The 22268-nt window shown below is 41.7% G+C and overlaps 2 protein-coding genes and 1 long non-coding RNA gene across 6 annotated transcripts in view; 1 reads left to right on the top strand and 2 right to left on the bottom strand.

The window, feature by feature from the left end:
- The window catches only part of LOC131911076 (uncharacterized), a 31445-nt gene extending 29414 nt beyond the window's left edge, over nt 1-2031 (bottom strand). The window contains exon 1 of the long non-coding RNA XR_009379281.1: nt 1722-2031. This is a non-coding gene — a long non-coding RNA (uncharacterized LOC131911076). The remainder of the gene's footprint in view (nt 1-1721) is intronic.
- Nucleotides 1695-9563, top strand: Fam8a1 (family with sequence similarity 8 member A1). Of its 2 annotated transcripts, XM_059263037.1 has the most exons (5): nt 1698-2554; nt 3597-3717; nt 6504-6627; nt 7623-7762; nt 9201-9563. In XM_059263037.1, the coding sequence occupies exons 1-5, from the start codon at nt 1906-1908 to the stop codon at nt 9343-9345; spliced, it is 1179 nt and encodes a 392-aa protein (XP_059119020.1). In that variant the 5' UTR covers nt 1698-1905; the 3' UTR covers nt 9346-9563. The 2 variants fall into 2 exon arrangements, with proteins under 2 accessions (XP_059119021.1, XP_059119020.1); XM_059263038.1 differs by lacking the exon at nt 7623-7762 and having other exon boundaries at nt 1695-2554.
- A 4865-nt stretch (nt 9564-14428) lies between these two features.
- Nucleotides 14429-22268, bottom strand: part of Nup153 (nucleoporin 153) — a 63715-nt gene continuing 55875 nt past the window's right edge. For all 3 annotated transcript variants that reach the window (XM_059263032.1, XM_059263031.1, XM_059263030.1), the window contains 5 exons: nt 20103-20984; nt 18601-18951; nt 17309-17584; nt 15873-16041; nt 14429-15563 (listed from right to left, as the gene is read on the bottom strand). In XM_059263032.1, coding sequence (XP_059119015.1) covers nt 15479-15563; nt 15873-16041; nt 17309-17584; nt 18601-18951; nt 20103-20984 — 1763 coding nt within the window. In that variant the 3' untranslated portion in view covers nt 14429-15478. The remainder of the gene's footprint in view (nt 15564-15872; nt 16042-17308; nt 17585-18600; nt 18952-20102; nt 20985-22268) is intronic.

Below are 22268 nucleotides of genomic sequence, written 5' to 3'. Positions count from 1 at the left end.
AGTATCAATCACTGAGCTATGTCCTTAGCCTTTCTTTCCTTTTCTTTCTGTGTGTGTGTGTGTGTGTGTGTGTGTGTGTGTGTGTGTGTGTGAAGAGAGAGAGAGAGAGAGAGAGAGAGGGAGAGAGGGAGGGAGGGAGGGAGGGAGACTGCAAGTTGCCAAGGCTGGCCTTGAATTTGTGATCTTCTACCTTGGGTAGTACATACTTGCACTATCAGGCCTGGAATGATCTATGATTTTGTCTTAATTATGTTTCTTTTTCACATGTAAGCCTGCTAGTATAGTCATACACTATCTTAAATTTTCACTTGTATATAAATAATTTTTCCATAAGAAAATGAATATAGCCACACATTTTTCTCTCAATCTTAGAGATCACATCCTTTAACAAGGTAATGGCAAACTCCCCAAATCACTCACATAGCCAGCTGCTGCAGAAGCTATTACCTGTGCATTCATCTCTTAGTAAACACACTTCACACTTGTTTCCCATTGCCTAGGTCCTTTCTCCTAAAAAAAAACAAAAAAAACAAAAAAAACAAAAAAAAAAAAAAAACAAAACTCTAACTCATTATAAAATTCTTTTTATGCGGCATAGTTTAAGAATCTGGGCTGTACCGAAGTAAAGCCCTCTGAGACTCTGAAGGGAGTGCCTCAGGTTGCACAGCTGCTGATGTTGAGCTGTGTTACCTGCTCCTAGTGATGACCTTGATAGATTTTCAAATGTTTCATGGAAGACGTTCCCTCCAAGTAGATTATTAGTTCCTTAAGGACAAAAGTTAGGCCTTTTCTGTCTCCCAGAGTAACTACACGATTGATTCATTTTCCTAGTTAGGGTTTCTATTGCTGTGATGAAACATCATGACCAAAAGCAAGTTGGGGAGGTTAATTTGGCTTACACTTCCACATTGTAGTCCATCACTGCTGGAAGTCAGGACAGGAACTCAAACAGGGAAGGAACCTGGAGGCAGGAGCTGATGAAAATTCCATGGAGAGGTGCTGCTTACTGGCTTGCTCTCCATGCCTGCCTTCTTATAGAACCCAGGACCACCAGGCTGGGGGTGGCACCACCCACGATGGGCTGTGCCCTTCCACATCAATTACCATATAAGATAATGCTCTACAGGTTTGCCTACAGCCCAGTCTTATGGAAGTATTTTCTCAGTTGGGATTCACTCCTCTCAAATGTCTCTAGCCTGTATCAAGTTAATCTTAGCCAGCACAATCATCATCGAGTATAGTTGGCTCTTGCAGATTCCTTGGGGATACAAAGGCACACTGCTACCTCTAACAGGCTTATAAATTTAACACAGCAAAGTGTATTAAGATATAAGTATGTGAGGTGTGGCATATAGATGAAAATAAGACGAATCATACACGGACTAAGGTGCTAAGCAAGAAAAAAACGCTGTGTTTGGAGATCTGGGCCCTCTTGGAAATTCTGGTAATTCGGATGCAGTTCCACGAGGGACAACCCCGGTCTAACCCCACAGGATCCTCTGTAGGGGCCTTGGTGATGGAATTCTCAAGAAGAATGAGTGATGTCGAATGCCTCAAAGATGTAGCCTAATTGAGTACGTTCACAGTGTCCTGCGCGTACGCAGTATCACACAGGTTATGTCGTGTCGCGACATGTCATGTTAACGAATATGTCACAGTTGATGATTAAAACATACGACAGAGCAGTCAAAAAGGCGTTGCATAACCAGGAACCAACGTACCAGGCCGTGCCACCACCCACCCGGTTCCCCCGCAGCCGCGCCGGAGGGGAGGGGTTTCCGCTTCCGGCGGCGGATTGTTGACGCCCGCCGCTGCTGTGGTGGCTCCCGAGCGGTTGCGGAGGGGCTGCCGAGGGAGGGCGACGGCGCAGTGACAGGCAGCGCGGAGGGTGCCTCCGAGGCGACGATGGCAGAGGGGCCCGAGGAAGCCCGGAGCCGCCCTCCCGGACAGGACGGCGGCGGCGGCGGGGACCACGAGCCAGTCCCTTCCGGGCCTGGCTCTCCCTCCGCGGCCGCCCCCCGGCCCCCGGCCCCCGCGCCCGTCGCCCCGGCCGCCTCGGAGCCGGAGCCGCCGCCGCCGGAGCTCCGGAAGCGCCGGGAGGGGAGCGCGGGGCCGCAGGAGCCGGGGGGCTGCGAGGCGTCGGACGGGCCGGGGCGTCTGAGCGCGCGCGAATACTCGCGGCAGGTGCACGAATGGCTCTGGCAGTCCTACTGCGGCTACCTCACCTGGCACAGCGGCCTGGCCGCCCTCCCCGCCTACTGCGGCCCGCAGCCCGCAGCCCCGCAGCCCGCAGCCCCGCCGCCGCCCCCGCCCCCGCCCCCGCCGCCGCCGCCGCAGCTCGCCTACTACAATCCCTTCTACTTCCTGAGCGCCGCGGGGCCGGGGCCGGGGCCGGGGGCGGGGGCGGCCCCTGGCGGCGCCACCCCGACCGCCGTCGCGGGCCTGACACCCCGGGCCCCGCACGTGCAGGCATCCGGCCGGGCGGCCCCCGTGACCAGGGTAGTAGGCTCTGCGGCCCCTGCCCGGACGGCGAGCGACGCCGGGCGGCAGGCGGGTGAGAACGGGGGTTGGGTGAGTGGGTGGGTGAGATCTAGGAGGGGCGGAGTAGAGGGTTATATTCGTTTTGAGGTTTCGACCGGGATTCATACGGCCCTTGTTGAAGGATAACTCTTGATCGTTCTGCCCCCACTTCCCGTGTGTTAGGGTTACGGGTGGCTCACGGTCCTTTTTAAAATGACTGCTGCTGCTCCTCCTATTTTGGAAGGATTTCACCCTGTAGTCTAGGCTAACCTTAACTCACTATGTAGCCAGGTTAGCCTCGAACTCGCAGTAAGACTTCTGTGTCAGTCCACAGGATCTTACATGCCTTGGCAGAGGAGTCTCTTGGAGGAGTGACCATTGGACAAGTATGCTCGCTCTTGAGATATGTAACTGGGGCTGCTACTACCATTGACAGTTTGCCCAGGCCTTAAATTCCAAAAATGTACTGTGAGGCAATGCCAATTGTTCTTCCCTTAGACCTGGCACTACCAGGATATTCCTTTACTGGTGGCACTAGTCCTTCCCTTGTGTAGAGACCTATGCTTATCAAACCATCCTCTGGGTGATCTCCATGCTCTGGAAAGAGAGATCCGAAGCTAAACGCAGGTGGCAAGCCCCACTATTGGAGGAACGAGACTAGAATACTAGGAATCACCTGGAGTTGGGCTGTGTAAGGACAGTGGAACTGCAAGGAGATTGACTTGAATACAAATAATGAGCTTCGACTGGGCCCACACTTATTGATCTTGAATATTGTCTAACTGATTCTGTGTAGTAACTAGAATTTCACTCTAGCAAAACTTGCAGTCATTCTCCTGCCTCCAGGTCCAGAGTGCTAGGAATACTGGTATTGGTCATCATTAGATATTTCAGTCACTTGTTCTCTTGGTGGAATCATTGCCATTGGCTGCTGCAATGCTATAATTTTTTTTTTAAATTAAGTTGGACCTTGACTTTACCTTGCCCCTCCATTATTTGGCTTGTTTTCTTAAGCCTGTGTGAGTGATTCATTTTCCTTTCTCTCCTCTCTTCCCCCCCCCCCCACCAATTTACAGGCAGAGAGTATGTCATTCCATCCTTGGCGCACAGATTTATGGCAGAGATGGTGGATTTCTTTATTCTCTTCTTTATAAAAGCAACCATTGTCTTGAGCATCATGCATCTCAGTGGGATAAAGTAAGTTAAAGATGATCACGGAAGAGTCTGGAGCTGTTACTTAGAGATCTTGTTTTGTAAAATCTGTTCATGCCCATGAGTGACTCTGGGTGATGGGTGCCCAGGGCCAGGTTTTTTGTTTGTTTGTTTTGTTTTTTTACTTTTAAAAGCTGTATGTTTATGTGTGTACTTATGAAGACCAGGAGGTCCACTTTGGGTGTCTTCTGCTCTCTAGTGTATTTTTTTTTAGGTAGGATCTCTCACTTAACCACGGGCTTGTCATTTCATCTAGAATGGCTGGCCATCAAGTCCCCAGGATCCACCCGTCTCTCTGCCCACCCCCCATGCTACACCTTGGTATATGGGCTTTTAGATGGGTTCTGGGGACCAACCAGCTCAGGTCCTGACATTTGTACAAGCACTTTACTCACTGAGCGGTCACCACAGGCCCCTTGTTGGTTCAAGAAACAAAGGAGGAAACCTTAATAGGTTAAAATCTGTGGGAAATTCTCCTATTGAAAATAGATAGGGCTGGAGAGATGGCTCAGAGGTTAAGAACAGCAGCAGGCTGCTCTTCCAGAGGTCCTGAGTTCAATTCCCAGCAACCATGTGGTGGCTCACAACCATCTGTAATGAGATCTGGTGCCCTCTTCTGGCCTGCAGGAATATATGCAGACAGAACAATGTATACAAAATAAATAAATCTTAACAATGTATACAAAATAAATAAATAAATCTTAAAAAAAAAAAAGAAAAAAGAAAAAAAGAAAATAGATAAAGAGTGAGGCTTTGGTGGCACATACCTTTAATCCCAGCACACAGGAGGCAGAGGCAGGCAAATCTCTGAGTTCAAGGCCTGCCAGAGCTACAGTTAGATCCTATCTCAAAAAAATTTTAATAAGTAAAAGGAGTCTCCAGACCTGGCTTTTTTCTGTTAACCATTCTCGTGAGCCAGGAACTTATTGGTTTCCTTATTGGCCTATTCAGTCTCTAACATGAAAGCACATCTGCTGCTTGTCCAGAGGTTCCAAGTTCAGTTCCCATGTCAGGCAGCTCATGCTCATAACTACCTGTAACTCCAGCTCCAGGGATCCAGCCCCCTCTACTGCACACACAGCATACATTTGTGTACACACACACACACACACACACACACTCTCACACACACACACTCTCACACACACTCTCTCACACTATTTCCAAAGCACAGAGAGCCTGTGGTAGGTGAACTCTCAATAATCAATTAGTGGCCTTTCAGTGAGGTTGCTCACAGCTGAGCAGATTTCACTCCACTGCCAAGTAGGGCATTTACTTGAAAAACTCAAAGTCTTTGGAGAATGGCTGCTATCATTTACTAAGCATTATCTATGTGCAAGACATTGAATTTGACTGTTTTTGGTTAACTTTAAGGTAGAAATTAATTAGGTTTATGAGAAGTTAAGGCCAGAATTGAGAGGGGAAAAGAAGTTAAGATACAAACTGTTGTTAATTAAACCTTAGGGCCCTTGTCAGGTGTTACTGCAATCCCTTCCTATCCTACCTCCCACTACCCACCAACACAGCCTTTTTTTTTTTTTTTTAAGATTTATGTATTACATATGCAGTGTTCTGCCTGCATGTATCCCTGCAGGCCAGAAGAGGGCACCAGATCTCATTACAGATGGCTGTGAGCCACTATGTGGTTGCTGGGAATTAAACTCAGGACCTCTGGAAGAGGAGCCAGTGCTCTTAACCCCTGAGCCATCTCTCCAGCCCAACACACAGCCTTTATTTTTATTTTACATTTTTCTTTATTTGAAGGTCAGAAGACAGTTTGTAGAACTTGACCTCTCCAGCCTTAACTCTGCTGTAGTTTCTTTTGACAAGTCTGAATTTCATTACGTGGTTCAACAGGTGCCCACGGTCTTACTCACAGTCCACACACAAGAGAAATTAGAGCCGTACCACTTGCTTCAAGGCTCGCTTTCTCCTGCCAGTCTTTCTCTAGAGCTTCTCCCATCCTCTTGGTCTGGCTGGCTTCTCTTCATTCTTTGTGTTATAGGACATGTCATTTCTAAGAAGTCTGCACAAGAGTCAGTATAACTGGTTGTTTTCCATGGTGGTCTGGTTTCCTGACACAGTTGGCATCCCCGTTTATTATTGTTCTTTATTGTTCTGTTTTCCTTGCTAGAATCTCAGTGAAAGCTGAGAGATTTAATATCCCCTTGCTGTCCTAGTCTGCCTTCTGTTGCAATGATAAAGACCATGATCAAAAACTTTGGAAGAAAGGGTATATTTCATCTCACAGCTTGTAGTCTCATTGAGGGAAGTCAGGGCAGGAACTGAAGAAGAAGCCATGGAGGAATGCTGTCTACTGGCTTGCTCAGCCTGCTTGCTTATAGCATCCAGGACCACCTGCCCAGAGGTGGTACCACCCACAGTGTGCTGGGCCCTTCCCCATGTCAATCACTAATAAAGAAGTTACCTCACAGACTTAACTAAAGGCCAATCTGATGGAGGCATTTTCTCAATTGATGTTCCCTCTTCCCAGGTGACTGTATCCTTTCAAGTTGACAAAACCATTGACCATGTCCTCAGAGCTGGAGTCTTACTTGTTCTGCCACTGAGTTACAAACACACCAACAAACATAACCACACCTTTTGCTTTTATTTACCTATTACTATTTGTTGAATAAACTCATGGGTATTTTGTGCAGTTAGATGGTGAGAATTTCATGTAAAATTTACGACTTACACTAATCAGGGAAAAACAGTACAATGACCTGGTAACTAGTTCTGTATAACCCCAGACTCTTCTTTTTGTGCAGGGACATCTCTAAGTTTGCCATGCACTACATAATAGAAGAAATCGATGAAGACACATCCATGGAAGACTTGCAGAAAATGATGATTGTGGCACTTATATACAGGTTGTTAGTTTGTTTCTATGAGGTAAGCTGCTGCCTGAAGCAAATACTGCTTTAATAGTGTGATTGTAGATTTCTAATAAGAAAAAGAATGAGAATTTCTCAGGCATCTTCACATTTGTATTTTTTCACAATTTTTAAAATTAACATTTTCCATTAAATTTTTTGAAAGGAGACATTTAATAATTGCTTTGTTTTGCTTTTCAGTTTTAGAAATAAAATTACATTTATAAGTAGGTTTTGGTCCAAAAATATACTTACAGATTGGTTGTAGAAATAATGTATTTTTACCTGTGAAACTTCATAAAACATGAGCCAAAAAATATGCAGTAGATAATTTTTGATATTGAATATATTAAAAGGCTATAAAATGCATTAGTGGTTAACCTAGAGGGGTGGGTACAGGAGATCAAACCCAGAACCCTATACATGCTAGGTAAGCAAGTCCATTGAGCTATATTTCAAGGCTCTTTTCTTTTTGAGAGTCTCAGTGAGTTCTGAGGGCAGATCCTAAATGCAGTTTGACTTTTTGCATATCAGCCTACCCAGTAGTTGGGATGACAGGCCTTGCTTGTGCCACCAGGTCCAGCCTTTAGTTAGTGTTTAGTTTGCCAAGACAGGGCCTCATTATGTAGCCTGGCTTGGTCCCAAACTTGCCAGTCATCTTTCACCAGCCTCTGGAGTTCTGGGATGGCAGGCATGTGCTACTAGCCTGTTTAAATTGTTAGGTTTCTAGTAGTCTATACAACTGGCACATCCAGTATAACTTTCTTTTTGAGAGAGGGTCTCAACTCCTAGCCCTGTCTGCCTTTAACTCACTGTGCATACCAGGCTGACTTTGAACTTACAGAGATCCCATCTGCCTCTACCCCCCAAGTGCTGGGACTAAAGGTGCTGCTACCACACTTGGCCCTTCAACATGATGGTTTATAAACAGTGAAATGATTTAATAGAAAAACAAATTGTAAATCTTTAAAATTGGTTTAGTGAATTATTTTTAAATTGTCCTTCTTTCCTTAGATAATTTGCATTTGGGGAGCTGGGGGAGCTACACCAGGAAAGTTCCTGCTAGGTCTTCGAGTTGTGACATGTGATACATCGGTACTCATTGCTCCAAGTCGGGTTTTAGTGATTCCTTCCTCAAATGTTAGCATCACAACGTAAGTCCTTTGCTTATCTTAATCTACTTGCAAAAAGAATAGAGTTAAGTCATCTACTGTATAGTGATGTCAGTCAACTGGTCATGGCACACTCAGCAGTGCAGAGGAGTCTGCTGCATGTTGGCTTCAAGGTGTTTGAAGTGTGTGACTGCACCAAGTTTTGCATTCTCAAGATCATTCCTACATTCCTCAGAGTTCAGAATGAGTCCCTCGTTAAGCGGCACAAGATTGTATTCAATACCCCATTACAGGTTCTTCATAGTATACACTGTGATCATATGGAAGTTTGTGTGTCTCATTGCCTTTGGCATACACGTTCAAAATAATTTTATGAAATGTGTGGCAATGGTAAGATATTTGGGTGTTAGTGCTCTGTGCCTACTAGCTTTATTCTCTGGCTCTGTGAACTACCCACTACAACCCTATCCTGACTTCAGTTCTTAGCTGTAGAGCACATAATGCCTGTAGTCTTCGTTGCTGGCCTTTGGCATGCAGCGCCATTCAGCGTGCAGTGGTGATGGAAGTTTGTGCTGGTAGCACAAACAAAATTTGGCTAGAAATGCTGCAGGAATTGTGATTCAGGGAAAACACAAGGCTCCAGAAGCAGGCTAGATTTTACTGGCATTTGCACATTGCCTTACAACTTTGTATTTTAATTCTGGCCTCTTTTTTTTTTTTTTTTTTTTGGGGGGGGGGTGTTTCAAGGGGGTTTGTGTAGCCCTGCTGTCCTAGAACTCACTCTATAGACCAGGCTGGTCTCAAACTCAGAGATCTCTGTTCCCGAGTACTGGGACTACAGGCATGCACCACCACTACCCAGCTCTGGCTACTTCTTTTAATGAGCCAATAATGGTTAGGGTTTATTGAGCACTTCTCAGATACCATGCATTTTAGTAATTTAACATAGCATTTTGATCTCATTTTCAGTTGTGGAGCACTAGTAATTAGAAAACGAACGTGAAACCAGCCAGTTTGGATTCAGAGTCGGCACATTTAGCCACCGACAGGCAGAAACTAACATTGTTAGGATAATTCTCTATTTTGAGCTATTATTGAAAGCTTTTTAAGAGTACTGGAGCCCATACAGGAGAAAATGGATAAAAGAACAGATTGTGTTTCAGATAAAATAGAAAGTAGAACTGCAGTAGCCTACCCAATTCAGAAGAATCTAGAAACCCATGAGAATATATGACTATGGAAAAGGTAAGCAAAGGGAAAATGTCTTTGGACAAAATACAAAGTCCTGTGTGCTGTCTCCTCGTTGATGTTGATGTTTGTTACCAAAGTTCTAGTCTTGTATATAGCTTTCTTTAGGAGTTGAGCAGGTAGTTCAACTATATTGTTTGAACTGTGCTCTGAATGTTATAGACCTCAACAACATACCCAGTTGGCAATGACTGATACGACCTGACTTGCTACTTCTGTTTGCTTCCTTTAGGTCCACCATACGAGCTTTGATCAAGAATTTTTCTATTGCTTCTTTTTTCCCTGCTTTCATCACACTGCTGTTTTTTCAGCATAATCGAACAGCCTATGACATTGTAGCAGGAACCATTGTGGTAAAAAGAAATGGGGTCAGATGATGCCCCAGAGCCCTGAATTCCACTTTTTGGAATAATGATGACAAGACTAAATTATGTATCAAGGCCATCAGTATCTCTAGGTTACATTAATTGATGTTTTAAAAATTAGAGCAGTCACTACAGTGTGATGCAGGAGACTGTTCTGAAAGTGTTGACTGTACTTAACTGTCAAGAACCTTTCCAGAAGGAAAACTTATTAAATTCAAGTGTTAAATATTTGTAGGACAACAAAGCAAATGATTTCAATCAATATAGACAAATATATACTTTAACATTTAAGATAAACAAAATTTGCTGGAAGCATTTTCAGCTTTAAATTCTCCATTTTATTTTGGTTTATCCTAGAGAAATTGAAAAATGTCCAGTTGTGTTTTATAAACACCTACCTAACTCCCACAACTCTTCTTAGGGAAGTTGCTTTGTGTGGGCATTGAGAAAGCATCAACTCAACAAACCACTGGCTGGCTCCATGGCCAAGTGTTGGAGAAAAGGGCTAGTGAGGAAGGCCTATCAGTGCCCTCACCTCATGCTTCCAGGATGTTCTAGAATACACTGCAGTAGTGGTGGAATTCTGCAGCTTCTTACTACTTAAGTATTTGGAGGCAAGAATTTTCATGATGATGAAAATGTATTGAGTCAGATCATTGATACTTTAAAAAAAAAAAAAAGGTAAGTTAGTGATTGCCTACTGTGGGGGTAGGGTGGGGGTGGGAATGTGAACTTTCAATGTAAATTCAGCTTAGAATTCATGTGCCCTAAAAATCAACTATAAATATGTGGGGGAAACATCCAAACATTCCCAGTATGTGCTCTCCAGTGTTACGAATGTACCTGTAGATTCTATTTCTGTACAAGCAAACTCCTAAGGCATTATATTCTATATAGTTCCATGACTGTCAAAACATCAAGGTATTAAGTCTTTAGTATTTTGTGAATAACTCTAAATACTAGTAGCCTGTGAAATATTAGCAGTTTTCCCATAATGAATTGTTCTCTCTAAAGCAAGGCAGAGTATCATCTCCAGACATTATTCTAGCTTCTCTAAGCTCATTTTGGGCCTGCTAGAGATGAAATTTGGGAGGAAATGTTAAAGCAAACTTGTGTATGGTTATTGTACTTTGCTCCATTGGTGCAACATTATCGGGTTTATGTCTGTGTGCTTTTGTTGTGTCCCAGTTAGCTAGCTGTACTGAAATGTACCCACAGTTTATAGTTTAAACTTTCTTACTCATTGTATATGATTTTTCCCAAGAAACACTAACTTGTATTGTATAAGAGATCAATCTTTGTTCCTGGGTTTTAAATAGCAAGAATAATCTATGTGTGAAATGTGAAAATGCATTTAATGTCTACAGACACTTTTAAGAATCTAATAGCTTATTGTAAGAGTTCATAAACCATCGTTTTTCAAAATAATTTTATTTAAATTAAATCCAACTTCACAGAAACCCTATTACTTGTCAAGAGCAGTATGTAGAGCACTTGCTTGTGGCTCTGGCTAGATTTTATGGCTCTTCAAACTCTTACACTACAAATCAAGAAGTTGGTATGGACACTACTTTTGCCACTGGTAAGGGAATTCAAGTTGAAATGTGCTTCACCCACGCAGCTCTGGAGTGCTTGATTATTGTTTCTACCCAAAGATTATTGTACTTTTCACTGAAGATATTTTTATTTATACAGTAAAATAAACTAGTCCAATTTGTTATAGTTTAAATATTGCAATTTGCTATGGACAAGTCATTTAGATCCAGCTGTGGATTCAAGTTGTGCCATACAGACTGTAAGATAAAAGTATTGCTTTGCCTCTACAATAAAACCTCAATCTGTTAGAAGTTCAGCATTTAGGGAAAGAAATATCAAGAGTTGAAATAAGCCAGGCAGTGGTGGTGCATGCCTTTAATCCCAGCACTTGGGAGGCAGAGGCAGGTGGATCTCGGTGAGTTCAAGGCCAGCCTGGTCTACAAAGTAAGTTCCAGGACTGCCAAGGCAACACAGAGAAACCCTGTCTCAAAAAAAAACCAACAGTTGAAATAAAAAGAAAAGGGAACCTGGCACATTTTTTCCTCATAGGGTTGTAAAATGGAGCTCCCTTCACAGAACATGAGTATATTTAACTACAGAAATACTGATTTCGAGAAGCTGTACCCTAAAAGGGCAAAAATGAAGTCAGAAATGAGGATGTTCTTAAATGAGTGTGTGTACCCTGAGCTGGACTGGAGTCTGATTGCTGGATTCAATCCAAACAACTGGGAAGAGTTTTAGGCAGTGAGAAAGTCTCGGTACCCATCACAGAAAGTGTTCTGGAGTGGCTAGATCTTGTGAGTAGGATAGTCTACCTTCTAGGTAGGTAACAGTGCAGTGACAGGCCTTACTTTACTGAGCATTCTCTGTGACCATAAATATATATATGCCACTTGACAGTATTCTAAAGCATAGCCCAACTCCTTCCCTAGCACTGGCTTAATTCTCCCTATAAAGCATTCACCTTCTAATCTCCAAGAAGACATTCTAGTTGAGGGCCACTTTGTGTACACCTCAAAAATGAATCTTCAAAGGATCTTAAAAGTTTTAACTTTAAAAGAACTCATTCACATCAGTGATTTGAGTGTTTCACTCACACACGTGACTTTCTGACAAAGTGAAGGAGTTGAAACTTTACATGTGCTACTTGGAGGATGACGCAATTAAAGTTTCTCATTGTTTATTTGAGGACAATGCCTAAATTAACAGTATTGCTAAACTCTGACAAGTACTGTTTCAACTCCTTGCAACCTTCCATTCACATAACCAAAGACCAAAGTTCTTACTCGTGCCTGGGTGAAGTTTCTCATTTCAGCTGGTATATGCAGATTTCCTTGTAGTTCACTATAGTAGGGCTTGCCCTGCAAACAGTATCTAATGAACCACCTATAAATAAAACTCAACATTCTATTTTTAATATTTGTATGTCACCAGTTTGTATTTTGTCTCAATAAATGTCAACAGTGTTATCTGTCTTTGCCTATTTCTTTGACAAGTTTTACTAAGAAAACAGCAACAGCGGTGTATTTAACTAATGGGGCTGATAACACTTGCCTCCAAACACCTATGAAAAATTTTAAAAGTACAGGTTAAACTCACGGGTAGGTATTTAGAGCCTTTAGCATTACAACAATCAGATGACTAGATTTAAACTCAGTCTTAATGGGAAAATACTTTATAAACTAGTCCTTATGGACAGCCTTTCAAGAAAGGCATTAACTTGATTGTGGACATGTTAACTGTAAACCCAGAACTCAGGAGGCTGACACAGGAGTATTGCTGCAAATTTAATCCCAGGCTGAGCTACAGTGTAAGACCCTATCTTTAGACATTAAAGGGTATATGTACAAACTTTATTTAATGCAGCTAGGTCATAGTGTTGCTCCGGACAATTTACTATCCTAAGCCAAGTTACAAACTATGTATTTGGGGACTACAGTGGATTTTTGGAGGAATAAAAACAAAGTGGAAGGGGAGGGACAGCAGTATATTACAAAGAAATAAGGGTTATGACTAAATTCGTCATATAGTTGCTATAAGATCTTCATCACTTTTCAATGTTAGGAAAGTTTCCAATAAACACACTACCCTTTATAAAATTGTTGAGTGTTGGTTTCCATTGAATTTCAAGCTTTATAGAAGCCCAAAGAAGCTTGTATAACAATGAAGACAAGTTCCCAGGTTAAATCTTTCCTGCAAAAATGCTAGTTATAGTAATAAACCATTTCATCAGTTGTAAAAAGGAACTTTAGTTGTCTATACTTTTTTCCTTATGGCCTGAAATTATAATCACTATAAACAACCCAGCACTTAAATGCCTAAAGTGATATACCCAGACCTGATGATTGACTATTATCTAAAATCAGTCTGTCAGTCTCTGGGGATATGCCCTAAAACATACACTTACACATCCCACTAATAAGCACTCTCAATCTCAGCCAATCCAATGAAGAGTTTACCACTGCTGGGCCGGAGGAGGGACAGGCCCAGAGATGGGGCTGCCACCACGACTGGAAAGCTACGTGCAACCCAAGAATCAAGTCTCAAGATCTGAACAGTCTTACAGACTGGAAAACCAAAAAACCCCCAATTTTCATATTAAACTAGCCTTAGTAGGACTTTAGTAGTCTGTTTAAAAAAAAAAAAAAAAAGAGGGGGGGGTTTACAAAATTATTTCCTACACATTTTAGAGAAGAGTATGCCCTATTAAGCTGCAATTATTTGGACCTAGATAATGGCTAAGAACTGGCCTCCAAGGTCACTGTGAGGTCAGACGGGTTCCCAGTTTACCTCTTCCAGCATTCACCACCAGGCTCCAAACAGTTAGCTGTCAGGTAAATATTAAAGAAAATATTAGAAAAAAAAAAGCTCTACCCTCAAATCATGTGATGGCCTAACCTATCTGAGTAAGAAAAACATCTTTTCACGAAGACCAAGCATTAGAAATTCTCAATGTAAACTAACCTGAAGTATGGCAAATTAAGCACAAACTAACAATAAATGCCCACCCTAAGTACAATGAAGACAAAGGTATGACGTGCTGGCCCAAGAGTTCTTTCCTAGACCTTAAGTGAGTAAAAAGTCTAGTCATACAAGCAACACAGTAAAAACCCGTTACAGTTTTGTTTTTTGTTTTCCCGGAGCTGAGGACAGAACCCAGGGCCTTGCGCTTATTAGGCAAGCGCTCTACCACTGAGCTAAATCCCAAACCCTGCACCGCCGCCCCACCCATCCCCCCTACCCCCCGTTACAGTTTTATAAACTTTTGGAAAGCCTGAAGCATATCTCCAAGAAGGTGAACAATAAACATTGCCTAGATAACCTAGCAGGGAAGCTAGAAGTACAAACAGAAAGGGTTCTATGTTTATTTTCAACTTTTAAAGGGGTGCTGCATGTACAACTGAAGTAAAGATAGCAGTAGGCAGAAAGCAGAGGCTCTTCTGTATACTGCAAACTGATCATTCTTGGGCCTTGCCTGATTATACTCTCTGAGATTTCTAACCAACCACTCTTCCCATTAACACTGTGTGCCTTCACTATGAGAACTGTTAGCAAAACGTGCTTCATAAAGTTTTATTGATGGCATTTATCCCATGGTTTAACATGTTAATTATACGGTAATAAACATGGCTTTAATATTAAACTTTTCCTTATTATCCAAAGTCACCACAGTCCATTTCAGTAAATATAAAAATATATGCTTAATACTTTGTACAATACTGGTTTTTGGTCCAAACAAAACTGGATCAGAAAAGCCAATAAATTCAACTTTAAGAATCCCCAATTTTTTTTTTAAAGATTTCCAAATGGATTTAGGCAACTTTGAATAATGGGATTTACATAATAAAATCTGAGACATGACTAAACAAACAACAAAAATATGTCTAACACAAAATTAAAATTTCAAGTTCACAGATTTATGTTATGCCAAAAAAGTACAGAAACAATATTGTATTTACAGAAGTTTCATAATAAAATAATGAAAAAGGCAAGACAGTCGATAGAATGAAAATATAGAAATAGCATATACTTATTAAATGGAGAATGAACTAGATCTAACAAGTCCTTAGTATAGACCATTCTTTAATCAGGCTTTCTCTATCAGAATTTTCCTGTGCACAATACATCCAACTCACTTCACACATACACCACCACAAACTCCGCATAGAAATCATTCATTTCAAAGTCCTCTAATCTATACAGGATTCTAATCTATACAGAGTTCCCCAGATATAATTACAATTTCAATGCGTTCCATTAACGCTTTATCAACACACAGAGCGGTGCAGACAGGATCTATACAAAGCCATTCACCGTGCAGGCTCTATTCCTGGGTACAGCCAGACTATGCCAATCAGTGAATAATGTGCTGGATCATAAAATGTTTCTGCTGAAGAATCAGTCAGTCATCAGTCTAGCTATTATTTTCAAAAGAGAATGGGATATGGGAATGGGACTTCCATAAAGAGAAAAAGAGTACAATTCCAAAATTAAAGAAATCCTTAGACAGATCTGACTTCAGATAAGCCCAGCATGTAGTACAATCCAGTATCTGAAAGCAGGCACCAGCTGTTGATAAAACTGTTGGGTATTAACACCTTTGTGACCTTTATTTCCTGCGTCTAACAGCAGTCTTTATCTTGCGACCAGAAACTGAAGTTCCGGAAGAAGAGAACATATTTTTCCCATTTGACCTGTGAAAAATAAAACATAATGTGACATAATGTTCAGGACAAACAGAGGCTCATAACCACTTAACATGGCCAGCAACAAAATGAGGAGGAAAGTAAGGAAAATATTGTTACAAGTAAACACCTTCTGCTACGTGTGGCCTATAACTTGCTGCTCGTCTCACATTATAACTCAACCCTCAAAATTACAATATCATAAACTGATATTGGGTAATATTTACTTTTACCCAAACTATATTACTGCCTGATTTACTTTTAGAAACAGACACCTTTACCAATGTCAATTCTCAATGAAATAAAAACATCTCTTACCCCACTGTAAATGATGCTGGAGACTGGCTGAATGGAAAGCCCCCTGAACCTGAGGGCTGGGCTGAGGCTGCAGGTGTGCTGGGATTTGCACCAAATGTGAACACTCCTGATGGATTATTGTTTGTGAAGTTGAAATTTGTAGTGCTGCTGCCAAATTGGAAAACAGAACCTATACAAATTAAGCAGAAATATCCCATTAATGACACAAGATTGACTTTGACCTAGACATATTAAACATGTGAAAAATTAAGATCTTAGCAAGGCATGGTGATGCACGCCTCTAGTCCCAGCACTCAGGATGCAGAAGGGAGAGAATCTTTGATATCAAGGCCAGTCAGGACTGCCACAAAACAGGAGAAATGTTAGGGCACACATGAGCTAAGTACAAATAGAGAATACAAGATGAGCCTTTAGAACCAATAACCAAACAAAACTAAAGGACAAAATACTTAAAAAGAATTCACAAAAAGGGAAACTACATAGAATCCAAATATGAATGAGACTTGTCATCCAACAGCAGCAGCATGGGAACTGGTATACCCCAGCAGTAAGTTTGTAATAAATGCCTTTTAAAGACGAGGTACACCTTTCTATTCAAAGTGCATCACTAGGAGAAACACGTCTGCTCCCCCAAGATCAATATCCTCCACTCTGTAACATGCAAAACAATATTTCCTAACAGCCAAAACTGACTATACCACTCAACAGCAAATGGATAGGCTGCCATTCAGTGATTCACTCTGCAGCAGCACTGCATGTAAAATTTAAGAGCCAAAGAAGCAAGACTGCATACAGCAAGAGCCCACTTGTATAGGTAAGTATCAGGCAAAACTTTGTTTTCTAGAGCTATCAGTAAACATCAGAGTCCAATTGACAGAACAATGATCACAGTTAGAGTAAAGAAAGAGGACTATGATCAAAATGGCCTCTGATCGCATGTGGTCTTCGGCTGTCTGTACACACATGTAAGCTTCCACACTGATTCTTTCATGTTTGTGTCCTTTTCATGAGATCATATTTCTATTAGAAAGAGCAATAAAGCGTTTAAAAAGCCCCAAGAACTTTTGATGAGCTATATATACAGAGGGAACTGGAAGCATTATCCCAGTGCCGTGAGACAACTCAGCACAAGTAAGGTCTGACTCCCTTCCCAAAGGACATCAAAGCACTGCCGTACTGCAGCTAGAGAAACAGGGTGGAACACAGCCCACACCTAAGTCAGAGGAAGAAACACTTTCAGTGTACACTAATGCCAAATGCAGTGATGAACATTCTGCAAAGTTTATAGGTGAATGTTAAACACCACACTTCACTGTTGTGTTAAGTATAAAAACATTAGAAAATAGGATACACTCATGGTTTCGAGTTCAAAGAAAAACATTATTTTAAGACACTAGACTCAAAGTATAGATACCAAGTGTCATTACACAACTTACTGGAATTAGGAGCTGTCCCAGAGCCAAATGCAGACTGACTAGGCTGCTGCCCAAACACAGGAGGCTGGCTGCTGCTTGACACTGTCCCAAAAGTAGGTGGCTGTATGGGCTGGGAACCAGCAGAAAACAATGCTGTTGAAGACGATATCGAGCCAAAGCTTGGAGGGTTAGGCTGGCTGGCACCTTGACTTTGTCCAAACGTTGGGGTCTGGTTAGCACCAAATGCTGGACTAGCAGATGGTGCTGAATGTCCAGTGCCAAATACAAAGGAGGATCCTGGAGACCAAGAAATTCTTAAATCAACAATATCAAGGTTTGTAGTGAGATCACCCTTGAGAAACTCTCTAAACTCACATACCAATTTCAGGCCACTTTCCAGACTCTTACCTTGATCACAAGCTTTGAATGGTTAGAACAATACTATTTACTATAACATATACTAGTTTAACAAAAACTTCAAATAATACTCCTCTCTACCTTTGCAACCAACAAACAATCTTTTACTAGGAGAAGTGTACTTAAGATAGGGTCTTATACTGTTCCTCGGGCTACCCTGGAACTCACTTTGCAGCATAGGTTCAACAATTTTTTTCTAAAATGATGTACGACTTCCTTCCTATACATCACTGTATGAGAACTCACATCCTATATAACAACTATCACTATCTGGCTGCTCAAGAATTTGACATGTCAAAAGTCAACTTGGAAGAATTATATATTCTCCCTACAATTAAGATTTTATTTCTATTTTTTATTTATTTATTTATTTTGAAACAGGGTTTCTCTGTGCAGCCTTAGCTGTCCTGGAACTCACTCTGTAGACCAGGCTGGCCTTGAACTCAGAGAACCTCTGCCTCCTCAGTACTTGGATTAAAGGCATGTACTGCCATGCCCAGCTTGAAAAAAATTGTTCTTAACGCCGGGCGGTGGTGGCGCACGCCTTTAATCCCAGCACTCGGGAGGCAGAGCCAGGTGGATCTCTATGAGTTCGAGGCCAGCCTGGACTACCAAGTGAGTTTCAGGAAAGGCGCAAAGCTACACAGAGAAACCCTGTCTCAAAAAACCGGAAAAAAAAAAATTGTTCTTAAGAATTAAATATATTTAATTAACCTGAATATAAACTGCATACTTCTCCACAGGTGAAAACTTACAACACTCCAGATATATGAGACTTAGAGGCACTTAAGCCACTTGAGAAGATTACAACCTGCAAGAATGTGCTACCACTGGCACACTTAGAGCAAAACCAATTCAACTATGAAATCCACTTTCCCCTCCTATCACTGAAGTACCTGAAGAGCTTGATGTGGCAGCTCCAAAACTGAAGCCGGAGGATGCAGTGCTGTTACAGCTGGCTCCTGGTCCAAACACAAAGGGAGCAGAGCCAGTGCTGGATGTGGTGGTGGCTGCTTTGCTCTCTTGAGGGAATAACAAAGACTGAGATGTACTGGACTCTGCAGAGTTACCGAAGGCAGAGCTGCTGACAGGATTGCTGGCCTGTCCAAACACAAAGGCTGCCACAGGAGGGTTGGAGGAAGAAGTGGAACTACCAAATATGCTACCACTCGATGAAGTGGCTGGAGCACTTGAACTAGAGGAACTACTGTTCAAGAAGCTAAAAACTGGCTTTGCTACACCTTGATCTGCAAAACAATAATTGAGAAACAAACATAAATCCTTAAGAACAAATTGCCTAACAAATTTTTTCCTATAATATAAAGATTATTTTTATATAGTCTGACTCAAATAAACATCTATTATCACTTTGAAATGTCAAAGTACCTGTCTTTTATGGTTTATGTATTTTCTCTTTACACAAAGACCTTCAACGTTCAAAAGTCCTGTGGCTATGTATATAAATTTAATGGGAAATACAGAGCCTCACATCCAACTCTAACTTGATACTGTATTCATAAACCAAATTCAGACAATGGAAGGTAGGTGCACTTTTATGTGTCTGACTGTCTTATTACAGCAGCAGCACCCTAACCAATCAACCTCCTCACAGCACTGACTGGACTTCAGCATTTGCTAACCCCTGCTAACTAGTACACAATGTCACTACTGTGGCACCCTAAATTAACAATGTACACATCTACTCCCTTTGCTGTCGCTGTCACTGGACCATAAATTAATGCCTGCGTGCCTGCCATGCTTCTCAAATTCCTTGTGTATTCATGCACTCTCCCTACATATTTCAGAAGTAGCTTAGCTTGACAAGATGTACAAAAACTAAGAACTGAAATGAAGGGAACAGAAGAAACACTTCCCCCAGGGAATGAGTTGTTCTATGCTCTTGTACTTATTCAGCATCGCCACCATTAGAAAGCTTAGCAAACACAAGTCATGTTTATGCTGTACAACTACTGATTGTCAACTTGGAACAAATCTTTTGATTTTTACATGGTAACCATGAATCTACAACCTGAAAAACTCTCCTTTCTACTTCCCCAGTACTCAGCTCCAATGCTGTACAATAGATGGAATGTAGACAAAATAATTGGTGCATGCTGTCAGGGAAAATTTTATGTTAAATTTGTTTACAGGTAGTTACAGAAAGATATATATAATGTGCCCCATTCTGTACTTTCTATTACAGCTGTATTTCTCAAAAATAGATCTGTAGATATCCCATCAGAATCATGGGTATTTAGTTCAATTAAAACAGAAAAACCTGAGCTCTTTCCTCAAGACTTTCAAAACCAATATTCTCCATTACTTTCTGGCACTCTTTGACTTCATGCATGTCAAGGTATCGAATGTGACTTGCAAAAATAAGTCTTTTAGTACTTACCCGTTGTAGTACTAGTTTGATTTCCAAATGAGAAGGTGGCCTTGGTCAGCTGCTCAGGCTCTTTCACAGATGGTTTTGCCACACTGAAACTGAATGTCGGCTTGGAAGAACTCTCATCTTTGGTTTGCTCCGAATTTCCAAAGGAAAATACTGGTTGACACTTTGGCTCCTCGTTGTCAGCTTTCTTTCCAAACACCAGAGAAGTAGAAGTAACAGGTTCTTGCTGTTTCTCCTCTGTCCTTCCCAAAGCAAACATTGAAGCAGATGGCGAAGAGGCAGACTCCACTTTACCAAATGGGAAGCCGCCCTTAGTGGCAGAAGAAGAATCATCTTTCTTTGATTCTGTTGTCTTGTATGTAAAAGGAGTCACTGAGACACTCTTAGTTTCTATGGTTCCAAAGTTGAAGGCGCCCTTGTTCTCTGAGGTCACTGTGGTGTCGGTAGCAGCAGTGGGGGGGTTACTAACTCCCGAACCAAAGCTAAAGCCTGCAGATGAAGACTTAGGGAGCTCCTCTTTCTTTTCTTGCTGCCCAAGAGTAGATACCCCAAACTGAAATGGAGCTGAAGAAGCTGAGTTGCTTAAGCCAGAAGTAAATCCAAACTTAAAATTACCATTCTTGCTGTCATTTTTAATTTCTTCAGGTTTGGAATCAGAAGACATTCCAAATTTAAAATCTCCAGTTGGTTTAGAAAATTTAAAGTTTGTATTCATGGAGCTTGTAGACCCAGAGTCAGATGCAGCGCCTAATTTGAATCCTCCCTGATCTCCAAATTTAAAATTTCCAGTGCTTGTAAAAGTTTGAGGAAATCCAGAAGAGGCTGATGGAATACCAAATTTGAAGGCTGAGGGTGCTGGATTTAAAGATGAAGATGTCCCAAAGCCTTCAAAAGTAGAAAACACATAAAGAGACAGCAAATTAATGTGCTCATCCTAGCAAATATAGCCCCTGCAAGCCCCACCACCATAGGACAACTCTAAAAAGGCTTATATGCCACTTCCATCTCTAAGACTGGAAGGTCTAGAAAGGTGATAGAACACATGTCGGTGAGCAGTAGGCACTTCCCTATCCTGTAGGGAGAGATCCAAACCAGCATCCAAACTGTTGGAATATAATCTATCAATGTTCACGAAAACATCTAAATCATACATATACCCTCTGAGACTCAGCAGTTTTAGAGCTGGAATTTGTCTTATGATAAATTCAGACACACAAAATGCTATGAGGTACAGGCAACTATAAATAAAGGATAAAAACAAAACATGCCAAAAGTAACTAGGATAAAAACCAAGACGAACAGAAAAGGTAGGTGATATATAACATTCTGACAAAAAAGAAGGAAATCAGAATTAACTAGAATGGCAATGAGTTTGCTTAGGACAGGGAGAAAGCACTTTTAGAAGGTATAGCACTGCACTAGCCATGATTTGCAGAGAGACAAAAAGGTGAAAAAAGAGCCAGTAGAAACAGGAGATAAATTTTCTGTGACCCTTGATCACAAATTTTTTTTAAAGATTTATTTATTTATTATGTATACAGTATGCTTGCAGGCCAGAAGACGGCACCAGATCTCATTACAGATGGTTGTGAGCCACCATGTGGTTGCTGGGAATTGAACTCAGGACCTTTGGAAGAACAAGCAGTGCTCTTAACCTCTGAGCCATCTCTCCAGCCCATGTTCACAATTTTTAAATATTGTGTTGTTGAAAGAAGCATTTAAAAACATTTAGCATAAGCCGGCGGTGGTGGCCCACGCCTTTAATCCCAGCACTCGGGAGGCAGAGCCAGGCGGATTTCCGTGAGTTCAAGGCCAGCCTCGTCTACAGAGCAGAGATCCAGGACAGGCACCAAACTATACAGAGAAACCCTGTCTCGAAAAACCAAAAAAAAATTAGCATTAAAAAGATGAAATGAAGCAAAATTTATAAAGATAAACATCATTACAGTGATTAAGACCAAAGTCTATTTCTTTGGTGCTTTTCTGTTGCTAAAGAAATAGAGTATGGAGCCGGGCAGTGGTGGCACACGCCTTTAATCCCAGCACTGGCAGATAGAGCCAGGCGGAACTCTGAGTTCAAGGCCAGCCTGGGCTACCAAGTGAGTTCCAGGAAAGGTGCAAAGCTACGCAGGGAAACCCTGTCTCGGAAAAACAAACAAACAAACAAAC

Source organism: Peromyscus eremicus, chromosome 5 (assembly GCF_949786415.1).
Source record: "Peromyscus eremicus chromosome 5, PerEre_H2_v1, whole genome shotgun sequence".
NCBI classification, from domain to species: domain Eukaryota; kingdom Metazoa; phylum Chordata; class Mammalia; order Rodentia; family Cricetidae; genus Peromyscus; species Peromyscus eremicus.
This window is presented reverse-complemented; position numbering and strand designations above follow the sequence as displayed.